The sequence below is a fragment of the Cucurbita maxima genome, unplaced genomic scaffold (assembly GCF_002738345.1).
Source record: "Cucurbita maxima cultivar Rimu unplaced genomic scaffold, Cmax_1.0 Cma_Scf00004, whole genome shotgun sequence".
NCBI lineage: Eukaryota > Viridiplantae > Streptophyta > Magnoliopsida > Cucurbitales > Cucurbitaceae > Cucurbita > Cucurbita maxima.
The window spans coordinates 6,294,578-6,309,803 of NW_019272020.1; the positions used below are offsets into that span (position 1 = coordinate 6,294,578).

The following is a 15,226-nucleotide window of genomic DNA, read 5'->3' on the forward strand; positions in this document are numbered from 1 at the left end:
TTTTTTTTTTTTTTTTTTTTATACAACCGTAACCATGGAAAATAAGATTTTTAATAAAAATATAATTATAGATATATAACATTCCAAGACTTTTAACAATGGACCAAAGTAAATTAGAGAAAAAAAATTATAGAGTTCAAACTTGAAACTGATGTCATGGGCTTTTCATAGGTTGACTTGGATTTCAAAGGATAGAATCGAACTTTCATTAAGTATATATTCGTGACAACAACTTAAGCTAACCAAGTAAGTGGTCTTACTATCGGCATGGTTATATTTGATGTTGACACGTGTCTGTGGTTCTGCACATGTCATATATATTGATATGTGTGAATTATCTGTGAATTGGTATGCTTATATTATGTTTATGTTATGTTATAATATGTGAATTCTATGATAATAATTGTGGTATGATGGATATGTTTGAGATAGGATACGAGAAGAATGCACAAAACGAAATGTAACGATAGGAGTAAGATACGTTCATGAAACGTTAAGGTTATGTTACATACTGGAGTGCTATGGATAGGAGAGATTGATGAAAGAATATGGTTAAGATATGTGTAGAAAGGGATAGGTTTGTGATAGATTGATAGAACAATAGCGTTAGGATACGTTCCTGTGATGATATGACTAAGATACATTCACGTAATGATATGACTGTGATAGGTATATGAACGTTAAGGCTATGATAAGTTAGGGAACGATATGACCACGAAGAGTTTACGATATGACATCTTTATGATACGATATATTGTGATGTGATGTGTTATGTTTAGATTGTTTTGTGTGACCATTGAGGTAATTGTTGTATGAATTACACGTTATGAAATGACATGTTAAAAACATGGAGCGTTATGTTATGTTTTCTAAATTGTATGTATATAGCATGTTATGAATGACATGATATCATGATAAATGAAATGAAATGTAACTCCGTTAGGATTATGTATGATATGTAGACTGAAAAATGAGAAATGAAATGTTAAGCATGAAAGATGATAGCAGGATCATATTCATTAATGATAAAAGTAGAAATATTAGGGACCTCATGCATTATGTGTGCTAATGCATTTGGGGGATACCCCTATTCCATCACGAGGGTACGGACGCGTACATCCAATGGCAGGACAATGATTGTTATGTTTTACATAGCGCTGCCGTGACGGTTACTAGTTCTAACAAGTCTCCAGCCTAAAGAGCTCTCAGAGTATGCTCACACGACAAGGAAAGTGGCCTAGCAGTGTGTGAACTGACTGGTGAGCCCATACTTGTACGTATGGGTTGTGTGTAGAGTATATGGTACACGTTCAAATTACCCGTTAGGACAGCACCATAGGAAAATAGATTGAAAGGATAGGTCCCGTCATTGCATTCGCATGCTCTTGCATTTAACCCCTAAAACTCATAGTTTGTAAACAAAAACATATTCTGTTTTCAATAAAGTTATTATTGATGTTTATTCAGTAAAAATTGTTATTGAATAAAGTGAATTTTACGATCATTAATGTAAATCCAATAAACTAAAAACACTCTGGCTATAGTATGATTACTTGAACTATATGTAGAGACATAAGAGTGGATTAAGTTCAAGTATATAGTCAAAATGATCTATAGTATAGGGATAAGGCTGAGTACCTTATTCTTGGGACACTACGGATGCGGCCCACTTTTGTATATGATATAACCAATGTGATCACTAAATTGTACATGTGAGATATGTGAGTTGGTGCATTCTATGCAATGAGTATTGCATAAGATCGGACCATGAAGAAAATCACTCTCACTTTATAATGTCGTTTACTGTTGAGACTGATTTTTTCACTCGATGACCTAGGTAACTCGACCTTAATCCTGAGCTAACTATGAACTTCTACTTATTCAGAATTATCCTTAGATTTGCATGGGTGAGAGTGGTCCGAGTTCGCTGACTCAATAAGCCTCCCATTTCAAGGGTAGGACTGGTGAATAGGTGGGGACATAGGGTGTAAGATGGAATTCACTCCTACCCGCTTTTAGGGATAGTAGAAAGGTTGTTCCCTTAAGTACTGACTCTAGATCTTGAACAATGGGCCCCACCCTCTCATTGGCCCGAGAGGGATTCGGTTTGGTGATTGGACCACAAACCAATTGTTCATTAGAGGATCAGTGGGACTTAAGGAACAAGAAGTAACTTTAGGGACAAAACGGTAAATTGACCCAACTCTAGTTACGAACAACCTGTGAAAGATCGACTTACTAATCATGTTAATATCAAATGGACAAAAATATATCTATGGTGAGGGGAGTGCAACTACTAGGCTATAGTGGAGTGTCCTAGTAGTTAACGAATGTTGGTTAACAAGGTTAATGAGTTTAGCCGATTAATCTCGAATCATTGGAGCCCATGATCTGTAGGTCCATTAGGTCCCCCTACTAGCTCATATCGGACTAAACCTTAGAATAGTGTGACGAGTGAGTTCGAAGTGTTCAAATTTAAATTAGGGAATATACGCTAAATATATACTATATATTTAACCGCATTTTGTTTTAATTATGAATTAAACAAAAAAAAAAAGAATTGGAGATATTTAAATAAGATTTAAATATTTTAATTATGAATAGGGATTCATAATCAATATGGGCGGGAATTGATTGGGATTGACATTTGATTTAATGTTAAATATTAATTAAATTATTTAATTAATCATTTAATATTATTTTGATTTGAAATTAATTATTTAAATTAATTGTTGGATTAAAATAAAGAAAGTCAAAATATTGACTTCACTTAATGGAAAAATTCATGTTTGAGTTAGTGGAATATTGAGTGTCAAAATATGGTTTAACTAAACTTGCATGTTTGCCACATAATTCCACAAATTTGACTCTAATTTTGAGTGTCAAAATTTGGTAATCTCAAATTTGCATATGAACATGCAAATATGACTCTATAAATAGAGTGATCAAGGTACATAGAAATTTTTTCTTGAAAAACTTTGGAGAAAATCTCTAAAAACTCTCTCTTTACATATACTAAATTCCTATCAAGTTTAGTCACTCACCGGATTCCACAATCCCGTTCTAAGGCTGGAGAATAGTAGGGAAGACACTAGTGATGGTTCGAAACCGGTTCGTGAGGAAAAAGGAATTTGAACTACAAAAGGTTAGTATTCAAACTCATTGAGTTTTAATGCTTTTGAACATGCTAGCTAATTTACTATAATTGATGTACTTAGAGTGCCTAAGATCCAAATTACTTCTGCACGTGTTATAGTAACACCATCAATTGGTATTAGAGCAAGTTTTAGGAACTTTATTTACATTGATTTGAGCATGGTGAATACAATTTCATGAATGAAATTTTGTGGTTGCTAAAGTGGATGTTTATGATTTTTGGCATTTTTTTATGCTTCCATTTGATATAATTATTGTAATTGGCCTAATGTGCATGGGCTTTAAGGAGTGAAGAAAGGTTCGTAATTTTTATGGAGTCATTAGAGTTCATTTTAGGTTGTAATTGATCGAAAATGGAAGAGATAACAAGTTGAACCGAAGAAGAAGATGGAAGAGGCAGTTCAGGTGTTTTTTTGCCAGTTGGGGTCTAGTTCAACGTTTTTAAGGGTTGGTTCGGTTAGTTCGTGATCCTCGGGAGCGGTTCAAGTTATTTTTAATTATTAATTTAATAATTTAGTTAATTGCTTGCTTTAAAATGTCAAAACCAATCCACTTTAGTGTGTTTAATTAATTATGCACTATGAATGTATGTTTTAATTAAATAGAAAATGATATGCCTAAAGTATGTCATATAGATTTAAAATCCCACCCTTGGCTAAGCATGTTTCATGCTTTACAAGTATGTTATAAGTGTTATAATGTATAGTATGCATGTTTAGGGTTCCATGAGTGATAGATATAAATTGTTATATTATTGCATGGAATATAAAGCATATTAGATGCATGTTATAGGTTATTTTCAACGTCATAAAACAAGATAGACGTTAAAATATATAACATAGATAAATGCATGCTCACGTAAGGTTAACAACCAAGCAAGATCAATTCTAATAGTTAAAATAGGTCGATATCTTGTAAAACTGCGGTTACAAGAAAGCTCACCTGGCACGATCTTGTCTAAGGCTGGAGGTACTTAAGTTGACGGTTTACGGAACACCTACTACCTGGAGATTGGACCAATACTTGAGCTTAGTTAGCCCAGTTTTATGAGCATGCGTGAGTGATGTAAGGATTTTTTTTTTAAATGAAAAATCACCTAAGACATCATAGGTAAAAATCAAGTATAAATATTATACTTGGAAAAATCACCTTCTTTGCGTACGCACCTTGACAGATGTTGATGTCGGCAGTACTCTGCTTCGATGCAGAGGTAGTAGTTGAGCACGCCAAGATCGCTCATCTTGAAGGTCTTTGACATCTCCCTTTTGAATCTTCCAAGAACTTTCATGTCGCCTCCAGTGATTATGAGGTCGTCGACGTACACTCCCACAATCAGTCGTTGCTCGCCATGGCCACGCGTGTACATGTCATGCTCAGAGGCACAAACGCTTGAACTTCAGCGACAACAGAATACTATCGAGCTTCGCATTCCAAGCTCGTGGTGCTTGCCGAAGCCCATAGACTTCCTTGGGCAGGCGCAGTACCTTGCCAGGGTTGTCGTTGTCGAAGAAGCCATGTGGTTGTCGGATGTAGACGGTCTCCTTCAGCTCTCCGTTGAGGAAAGCGAACTTCATATCTATGTGGTGGACCTCCTAGGAATGATGTGCCGCGATCACCAGCAATAGGTGGACAGATTCTAACATTGCCACTAGCACGAACACCTCTTCGAAGTCCACCCTTTGCTTCTGGACATAGCCCTTCACCACCAGACGGGCCTTGTGCTTCACAACTTCTCCCTATTCGTTACGCTTCATTTTGAATACCCATTTGAGCCCTATGGCTCGATGTCCCGACAGCATGTCCTCCAGACTCCACATCTTGTTTTCAGTAATGGATGCCATCTCTTCTGGCATTGCCTTCAGCTAGCACGGGTTCTTCTCTACTTCGGCAAAAGAGTTCAGTTCATTTGCTCTGATGGCATGCAGTTCGATAATCTCTTCTTCGAGCTCGCGCGCCGCCAATCCTAGTGGTTCACCTCCTCCTAGTAGGTTTTCAATCCTCCGGTACCTGGCCGCCAAACCATCATCATGATCGGCATCTAGCATCAAATTAGTAGTACGTGGTGTTGCGAACTCCACTAGTTTAGGGGGCGTAATAGGAGTTGTGGCTGGTGTTGGTGTAGGCATGCCTGGTGTAGTTACTGACGACGGTGATAGAGCCTGGTGCTGCTCTCCTCCTACTCCCGGCTCGGTGACGAGGTACTCAACCGTAAATTGTTCTGGGTTCTGGTTCGCCGCGGTCACGTCGTTCCACGGCCAGAAGGTGTTCTCGTCGAAGACGACGTTATGCGACACATGAACTTGCCCCCCTACAGGATCATAGAGCCTATATGCCTTACTCCCGAGTTTGTAGCCAATGAAGATGACCTTTAGCCCCTTGAGATAGAGCTTGACGAGGTGGGGACGCGTGATCTTCATGTACGCGACCTAGCCGAACACTCAGAGATGATGTACCACAGGCTTCTTGTTGTACCAGATCTCATGTGGCGTCTTCCCGTCGAGGCTTCACATTGGCGACCGGTTGAGGAGGTAGATGATCGTCATAACCGCCTCTCCCTAGAACCTCCCGAGCATCCCGATCGTCTCAGTAGTGATCTTGCCGTCCCGACGATGGTCTGATTTTGACGCTCCACCACCCCTTCTACTGGAGGGAGTAGAGCGTCGTTAGGTACTGCTGCATGCCGAGCTCATTGCAGTACTTGCCGAAGCTTATCGAGGTGAATTCTGTACCTCAGTTCGTGCGCAGCACTACATCTTCTTGGCGCATTCAGCCTCCTCTTGCGCGTAAATGCGCTTAATCGCCTCTGCTGCCTCACTTTTCTCTTGCAGCAGGATCAGCCACATGAAGTGGCTCTTGTCATCAACCAGCAAGAGGAAGAGAGTCTTGCCGCCTGGGGTCGCCGGCTTGATAGGCCCGCAGAGATCGCCATGTACAAGGTCCAACGGCTCACCAACGCAATAGGATGCCTGAGATAGAAAAGGAGTGTGCTTCTGCTTGCCAATGAGACACGCATCGCACAACCTGTTCATGCCTTCGATTGCCGGCAAACCGTACACCATCTCCTTCTTGTGTATTTCTGTAGAGTAGGAAAGCTCAGGTGCTCGTACCTTGCGTGTCACCATCAAGCTGCTTCTTCGGTCCTGGCCAAGAGGCTGACCGGTTGTTCTATCTTCAACTTCAAGATGTAAAGGTGGTTCGTCGTGCGTTGAACTTGCATGTGGAGCTATCGCCGATCGTTCTAGATCTTGAGCAGCCTGCACTCTATAAAAATGTAGCTGCCGGCCTCATTGAGTTTACCCAGGCTCACAAGGTTAGCCTTGAACCTCAAGATCAAGTAGACGTCGGTCAGCTTGCGGTGCTCGCCTCCCTTTCCAACGAATAGGATGGTGTTACGCCCTTCGATCTCGACAATGGAGCCGTCGCTGAACTTTACCATCCTGCGAATCCCCGAGTCAAGCTCAAAGAACGCAGACTTGACCTCGGTCATGTGGTTTGTTGCCCCCGTGACAAGGAACCATCACCAGTGCTCGTGTTGCTTGCCCCTTTCACCGATCTGAGTGAACACTCACTTCTCCTTCAACTGAATCAGCTCCCCAGAAGGTGCCTTTGCTATACCTAATTGGAGCTCTTCTTTGGGACCTATCGAACCCTCATCGATGAGGCTCACTAAAGCAGCACCAAAAAGTACCCTCCAAAAAATGTTACCCTTTAGGGAAAAAAAAAGTACCCTCCCATTTCCGTTATTGCTTCTATGGATTTGGAATCGAAATTGGGGAAGACAGATATCGTCGATGCGGTCACCATGAAAAGTGTCGTCTCTTCCTCCTCGAATTGGGCCACATAGGCCTTTTCCTTGTTCCTGGGCTTGCTCCAGCAATCTTTGCTCAAGTGGCCTTTCTTCCTGCATTTCGAGTACCGGATTGGCCCGCCATCAGAACTCTTTCTTATGCTCCCCTTCTTTCCCGCGCGGGCTGCACCAGATTGGTACTTTACGTTTTTTTTTTTCGTCTAGGGTTGGAGGAAGAAAGAAACAGAAAGCGCAAGAAAATAATAGAAGGAGCAATGTAACGAAAACTTTGAGAGTTGTTGTTGCTGAAACACTGATACATTTGTTTCTCATTTGATTCCCCTATTTAAATAAAAAATCACTTAAAAAATGGCTGAAGCTGATAGATTTGTTTCTCATTTGATTACCCTATTTAAATAAAAAATCTACCTAAAAAATGGCTAAAGTGTAGCCAACTAAACTTTGTTTATCTAAAGCTAGAGTCAGCTTTCTCAGTTTTTGGCCTCTTCTTCCTCTCATGTTCCTCTCTTCTTTCGTCACCATCGAATCCTCTCTCTCTATTCTCCTTCTGTTCTTTGGATTCCCTCTTCTACTTCGTGTTAGACCTATTCTTGACAAAGCCAAGACATCATAGCTGCTGAGTGAATATCCCTCACCGTTTTTGACAGTCAAGAAAGTATTTTTCTACGTCTCCAACAAACCAGGTTGTTGACATCTTCACAAAACGGGCTTCGACCATGCTTCCTCCCATGACGCTCCAAACCACCCACACTCCTCCACCATATGCTCCAGACAACTTGCAAGGAAGAATCACAGAGGAAACGAGAGAGAGAGAGAGATAAATTTGAAGCAATCGGCGAGCCCAACCAGAGACCCGACACCCACATTGCTTCATACAACCCCCAAACCTCTTACCACACTCTCCAGAGCCTACCTGCAAAAGAAAAAAGAAAAGAGAAAAAGAATGGGAAAGAGAGAGAAAAACTATCGCAAGTCGTTGGGGAGATCTGAAGGTTTGGGAAGTTGAGAAAATGGAACGAATCTACGTCCTAAAGCACTCAACCAGATCGGTGACATCGCCAGCTTGGAAAGTACGCCGAAACAGAGCCACAACCGTCGAGAAACCACCGGAAACATCATCATGAGGAGAGAGAAAGAAGGAAAATTTTGTGAAAACTAGGGTGACGGAGACAAGATCCGACGAATTCAGATCCGGGTCGGACACCACCAGCAGCCCAACCTATAGCAACATCCGAGAGCAACCCATTCATCCTTGGCTCAAGCTCACACCGAATTATCGAGGCCCAATACACACGTGTCGTCCTCCTATTGTGCCACGTGTCACCATCTGCAGTGAGCAGCCCTCGGGTTCAGCGGCTGGAATGGACTCGGCTCACTTGTTCTGCGACTCAAATTCTTGGCTATTCGGCTCGGTAAACAAAATTCAACCCAATTTCCACCGTTCCAACCCTCTCAAACCTTATTTTGATCCTAAATAAGGTAATTGAGGTCATAATGATGTATTTCACACATTTAAGTTGAATTTATATTAGAATTGTAAAATACTAACGAACATCAATGAACGACCTACTAGGAAACAACAACTGGCGATATTTTGAAGCACTTTCGAGGAACGTGAACTAACGTACTCGAATTAGGGAGAACGCTGGCTAAGGCCAACCAAGTAAGTGCCTTTACTGCCGTTGGTTTAAATTGTGTGTTGTAGGATGACACGTGCCTATGGTTTCGCACGTGTCATAGGTCATTTATGCAAACTGTTATGAAATAATATGTAAATGTTGCGATGTGATTGTTATGTTGTATTTGATGAACTGATATGCTTTATGATATGTTATGTTATAATATGATATGTTGATGACATACTCGGGATTATTATATGACTGTTGTGATACATGATATGATATGTGCATGTTATAGAATGTTATGTTTGAAAAATGAAAACGCTATGACATGAATGATATGTTATGATTGACATGCAAAACGAAAAGCTAGCATGAAATACAACCCCGACATACGCATGAAAAAAATGATAAATTATATGAGAAATGATATGAAAAATGATATGATATGTATGAACGCTAGCAAGGTTGTATTATGATAATTAAAATGGAAAAATGTTGGGACCTCATGCAATCGGAGGTACCCCTATTCCTTCACGATAGTACAGACGCGTACGCTATGAGGCAGGAGAACGATCATTATGTTACCATAATGTTGCTGCGACGGCTGCTACTTCTAACGGGTGTCCGACATCAGAAGCTACCAGAGAATGCTCGCCTGACCAGAAAGGGGGCCAGGAAGTTTGCGAACCGATTGGTGGGTCCATACCCGCACGTGCGGACTGTGTGTAGGAAAATTAAGTACACATCCAAGTTGCCCATTAGGATAGTCGCCGTAGAAAAATAGACTATTATGATAGGTCTCATGCATGCATTTGTATGTCCTTGCATTATAACCCCAATAGGGGTCACTTACTGAGTGTTTTTAAATACTCAAGCCACGTGTTACTATATTTTTTAGAGTAAGACAAGGTGCCCCTGTAAGAGTGACGGTGGTATTGCAAACCTCGAGATTGTGGCACATGTATAGGATACATTCGCATTCAATTTAGTAGACTATAGGATAGTATAGGTTAATTACATTTTTTCCATTTAGTAGACTATAGGTTAGTATAGGTTAATTGCATTTTTCCATTTAGTAGTACGTAAGTTAGTATAGGGCATTTTATCTAGTATTATTTTTCGTTCCATTTATTTTCTTTGTATTAGTTTTATTCCAGGATAATAAATGAAGGGTAATAAATGAAGCAAGCAAGTTTGATGTTGATGTTATAATAAATAATCAATAGAGTTAATTTTACATTAAATGTTCAGGATATGTGTACGGTAGCAATCTTAAGTTAAGTAGAAAACTTAGGATCGTTACCGTAAAAATTCACAATACTCTACCTACAAATTCATTTTATTTGAGCTCTATCTATTTAATAGCAAATTTTACGAGAAAGGTCTTGGCAAAAAGAAAGAAAAAGAAGAGGGAGAGACTAAAAGGAAGATACATGGAAGAAAGGGTAATAAATTAGTTGACGATATAATTTGTAGTGCTGAAATCGTCGGACCCAGAGACGAGGAGAAAGATGAGAGTGGAAGAGAAGGGTCAAGTCAGTGTCAGTCATATGACTAAAAATTGATGGATGCGATAAATACGTAAGTGAGTTTAAAGATGAATAATCATCGATAAAAATAACATAGTAAATAAAACTTGAATTGGATTTGACGAGGGAAGAACTCCAAAGATCACAATAAGTAAAATTCAACACATGAGACAACCTAGGTGCGGGAACAAGGCAATCGATGATTAGTACTAGTACTAGTACTAGGTAAGAGAAAGATGTCCTTTTTTATTTAAAAATAAAAAAGAAATAACAGAATAATTCACATGATACAGTCGAGCATGTTATAAATCATATGAAGCATCGAGATTTATTTTTAAGGAAAGAAATAAAGGTAGAGTTGTTGCACTCCACCACATATGGCCCTCTATCTCTTTTCATCCCTTATACCTATCACCACCACCTTTGACGATTTTAGACAATAAAAATATTATCAAGTAAATGTAACCGAGAGAGAGGGAAATCAAACCATTAATTTACTTATTGAAAGAAGATTTTTTGTGATAGGAAAGACAATCAATACATCTACTAAGTGAATATTTGAAAAATAAGAAAGAGTACTAGTTGGTAATGGGTAGAGAGGTCGTCTTTCCTATGATCACGGAGTCCTTATCTGTGTAATTTCTAGACTAATCCAAAATAGATGGATTTGTGGTCATATGAGCTGAAGACACAGTGTTCAAAAACTAATTTGCATCTCGGGTCCAACAATAGAACATGACATGTTGAAAGCTTCGACAAGGTGAATATGAGCTAAGTCAATCCGAGAATACTCCTAGTCGCAGTGATCAGCATAATGGCCCTCTATGCGCATATTTGGTAGCGAGGTGATCAATGACTTTGACCCTAGTGGGTTCATCCTCGAGTGGAAGAGTTGTTGTCGTGGGGATGAGACCGATCTTGCTGGTTGCTACGGGAAGTAGGGTGACTTCCAGGAGTGCAGCCACAATTAGTGGTCGTGAATACCGCATAAGAGGAAGCATGAGAGTAAAAGAAGCGTGGGAAGAACTCAAAACTTTCAGTTTTAGAGACAAAATCTGCTAAATAAGAGAGAGGGGTGAGAGTTATGAGTGCACTTTATCATGTCATCGACGGGTCTACAAATGACATGAAGTCGATCATATATTATTTTTAAGGTACGAGCATACTCAACAATAGGTTTGGTGTCGCATTTCATTAGCTGCAAACCATCTTTCAGTGTCAATGCATGGACTTTCGAATGAAGGCTAAACGTAGTCTCCAAGGCTAGCCAAACGTCACGAGCAGTGGAGAGACCAACAATGACAAACAATACAAGATATTAGCCTATAACCAAGATAGGGTAGTCATCAACAAAATGGATGAAGACTTGTAGGCACAAGAGGTAGATGGTGAGGGTTTCGGGGTCTAGAAATTCGGGAATGACGAAGGAGAAAGGGCTTACAAATATCTCATAAAAAAAGGATATCGAAATTAATCTTTCGATAAGACAATTCGTAGTTGAAGAGGGTCATTAAAAAAAAATGAATATATAAAAGTTTAGAATACTAGAGTAACACTAATTAAAAGAAATTAGTGTTGAAAAAGAAAAAAAGAAGATCCATTGTTTGACATAAAATTAATTTCAAATATAAAACATTGTTACATATAAGCTAAAGAATCTAAAAACTAGAGTTTCCGCCATTAAATTCAATATATGTATCTCTAATATTCATCTTCTAAAAGTTCATACGTAGCAATTTCTAGTAAAATTGTTCATACGTTCCAATCTCTAATATTTATTTTTTTTATATTTTTTTAGTGAGAGGATATCTCTAAAAAGATAGACAAAAAACAATAAGACTCTATCACAAGATTAGATCTTTTTAGTGAGACTATATCTCTGAAAAGACAGATGAGGAACAATAAGACCCTATTCCAAGATTATTTTTTTTAAAGAATTTTTTATTAGTGGGACGATATTTTTGAGAAGGAACAAGCCCTATCATAAGATTATTTTTTTAAAAATTATTTTTAGTGGGACGATAGCTCTTTTGAAAAGACAGATTGCTTGGGACGATAACTCTTTAGCTCTTCTGACGATAGCTCTTCTAAAAAGACAGATTGTCTATCACAAGATTATTTCTATGACAAGATTATTATTTTTAGTGGGACGATAGCTCTTTTGAAAACTTGTGAAAAGACAGATTGCCTAAGACGATAGCTCTTTTGAAAACTTGTGAAAAGACAGATTGCCTAAGACGATAGCTCTTTTGAAAACTTGTGAAAAGACAGATTGCCTAAGACGATAGCTCATTGCCTGGGACGAAGATAGATTGCCTATCACAAATTTATTTTTTTTTAGGGGAATCTCGGAGGTTATTTTTTTTATTTAAGATTATTTTTTAGTGGGACAGATTATTTTTATCTATTATCGATTAGAGTTATTTTTTAAGATTATTTTTATCTATTACCGATTAGATTATTTTTTTTAAAATTATTGAAAAGTTAAAAGTTATATTTATTATAGATTAGATATTTTTATCTGTTACATATTAGATTTTTTTTTTAAGATTATTGAAAAATTATTTTTTTTAAGTTATTTTTTAGTGGGACAATAACTCAGTGGACGATAACTCTGAAAAGATAGAGAGACTTCAATATATGATCGGGGCTAATTCAAACCCTTTGAGTATAATAAGAACCCCACATAGTTATATTCGATTGTTGCAGGCAAAGTCCGTGAATAGTCCGACAAAGCCACAAAATCGAGAAAGCAACACTCGTAGACATAAAATAAGAAACCTATAACAAATCCCACATCAAAATAAAATCCTAGAGAACGAAGATCTCTTTCTCATTAAAAACTATTTCCATTTTTTTTTACAATTTTTCGGGGACACTTATATAATGAACAAGATGGGCTAGCAAATGTTGCAAAACTAGCAACCTTGCTTTGTAAACAAGTTACTTTAAAAAGAAGATAAAAAGAAAGAAACAAAGAAAGAAAGAAAAATGAAACTGCGAATTGCTTCATACGCTTATCTTATCAACATGGTAAACCTGAAAATGCAAGCTGATCATGAAGGAAGGAAGTCTCTTACGGTCACCTTCTTAAGGTAGCTACTACTTCTCAAGGTGGTACCCTTCAGTAAGGGAAGCTTGAATGAACTCCTCAAATTCAGCTTCCATGGTGCGGAGTTCTTCGCTCGCATCGAGATCAAATGCCTCTGGCAAAAAATCAGCAATGTCGGTACTGAAATCATCTTCGCCGTCCATGTAGAAGTCACTCTCTTCCTGGTGTTGGCTGAGCCAGTAATCGCGGTACCATGTCGAGGTTGTGACCAATTGCCACCATTGTGGGGAGAAATCCTCCACCTGGTATGCAGCCGGGATGAAAAGTGGGGCGTTCGGGTTTAGCTTTGATCTTCCATCAACAGATGCTAGAGCCATTGTTTTGGAATGCAACTCTACAATTGATCTACGGACCTTCAGAACAACAAACAAAATCAGCCAAATGTAGAACAGCTACAACAAAATGATTGTATTACTTATGTTCTCATCATGTTTCATCTTGTTTACAGAAGGATTGAAATTCTTTGTCAAGAGTATGAATCAAAACAAAAAAAACTCATATTAGATTAGTATTTATAAGTTTAATTTCTAGAAACAAAATGTTTCATGGCCTTAAACACACGATTAGATACATATACAAATCTGACTCCAGTCATCCAGATCAATCAAAATCAAAATCAAAATCAAAATCTCAGAGCATCCGTCTTCAAATCAAAATTAGGAATTCATCACATGTCACGAAGATTTAAATGTTCAAATCCTAGTTTATAAACAAAACAATTATAAGATTTACATGTTCAAACCCTAGTTTATAAACAAAACAATTATAAGATTGAAGTGTTCAAACCCTAGTTTATAAACAAAACAATTATAAGATTGAAGTGTTCAAACCCTAGTTTATAAACGAAACAATCATAAGATATCCAATCGAGAGATCAGAAATCCCGATCAACGAAGGAGAACGCGTAATTGAAACTCCGATCTAGATAAATTAAACCAAAATAATAAAAAAAAACGTACAAAAAATAATTCCCCTGCCCGCAACGATTTCCAAACCCGGCTCCACAAATCAGATGGCAAACAAAACGACTCACAACAAGTAGATTTAAACATCCATCAATGAATCAAAACCGCACAGATCGCAGATCAAGAAATCAGAGAAATCACAACCCGGTCCATTAAAAAAAAACCCGAATATTCACAATCACAAACATCACCGCCATACTCTCCGCATCTAAAGCAACACCAAACGCACAGATCTAATCCCAAAATTTCCCTTCCGTTTCATCGTTCCATTCCCCCGGTATTCTGAAGATCGAAACGGAAAAAGAAAAACAGGAGACCAAATTCAACAGAAAAGAAGAAGAAAAATTTACCAGATCTGAGAGAGAACGGGGGAATTCAGTTTTGACCAAATTGAAAAACCAGTGGGAAATTTCGCAGTCTTGTCCTCTTCCTGAGAGACTCACAATTTCAACGAAGTCCACAACTGGGGTTACCGAAGTTGAAGAAGAGAGGGCCGTTTTTATAGGGAAGAAAAAGAGATTTATTATTCTTTTCTTAATCTATTTTATTATTTTTAAATTCCTTTCAGGTTTATCCAACTAATCCGCGTGATTTCAGCGGCCGAGCGCGAGTGGGATTTTTTAAAAGCGCGTGTGGTGTAGTTCGTTTGACTTTGACCTATCGCTATCAGTTGGGAATGGGAACATGCCACGTTCGAAATTTGTCTGGTAACGACGTACCTGAAAATTATTGGCTTGTGTTCGTTTTTCATTTACCATTTCGCCCTTTTTTTTATTATGATATATATATTTTTTCACATTTTTTTATAATTTAATCTCTAGGACATATCGACATTGATAAAAAATATTATTTGGCAAAAATTCTGTCGGGTTGAAAAAGATTCACAATTAAAGACTATCAAACTGTGTCTAAAAAATATTGCAACTCGATCCAACCTATAAACCCTCCGATTCCAAGTTTCCTTCGTAACCACTCAAATAGATCAAATTATTATTTGATAAAGGTACTTGAGTTGAAAAAATTTATAACTCGAA

At 38.2% G+C, this 15,226-nt stretch overlaps 1 protein-coding gene across 2 annotated transcripts; it reads right to left on the reverse strand.

Annotated features, from left to right (window-relative positions):
- Window positions 1-12,913: 12,913 nt before the first annotated feature.
- LOC111478542 (protein EARLY RESPONSIVE TO DEHYDRATION 15-like) lies at window positions 12,914-14,707 on the reverse strand. 2 transcript variants are annotated; one of them, XM_023122851.1, is made up of 2 exons: window positions 14,543-14,707; window positions 12,914-13,580 (listed from the first exon to the last, which is right to left on the reverse strand). In XM_023122851.1, the coding sequence occupies exon 2, from the start codon at window positions 13,542-13,544 to the stop codon at window positions 13,218-13,220; it is 327 nt and encodes a 108-aa protein (XP_022978619.1). In that variant the 5' UTR covers window positions 13,545-13,580; window positions 14,543-14,707; the 3' UTR covers window positions 12,914-13,217. The 2 variants fall into 2 exon arrangements, with proteins under 2 accessions (XP_022978619.1, XP_022978620.1); XM_023122852.1 differs by having other exon boundaries at window positions 14,548-14,686.
- Between the last annotated feature and the right edge of the window lie 519 nt (window positions 14,708-15,226).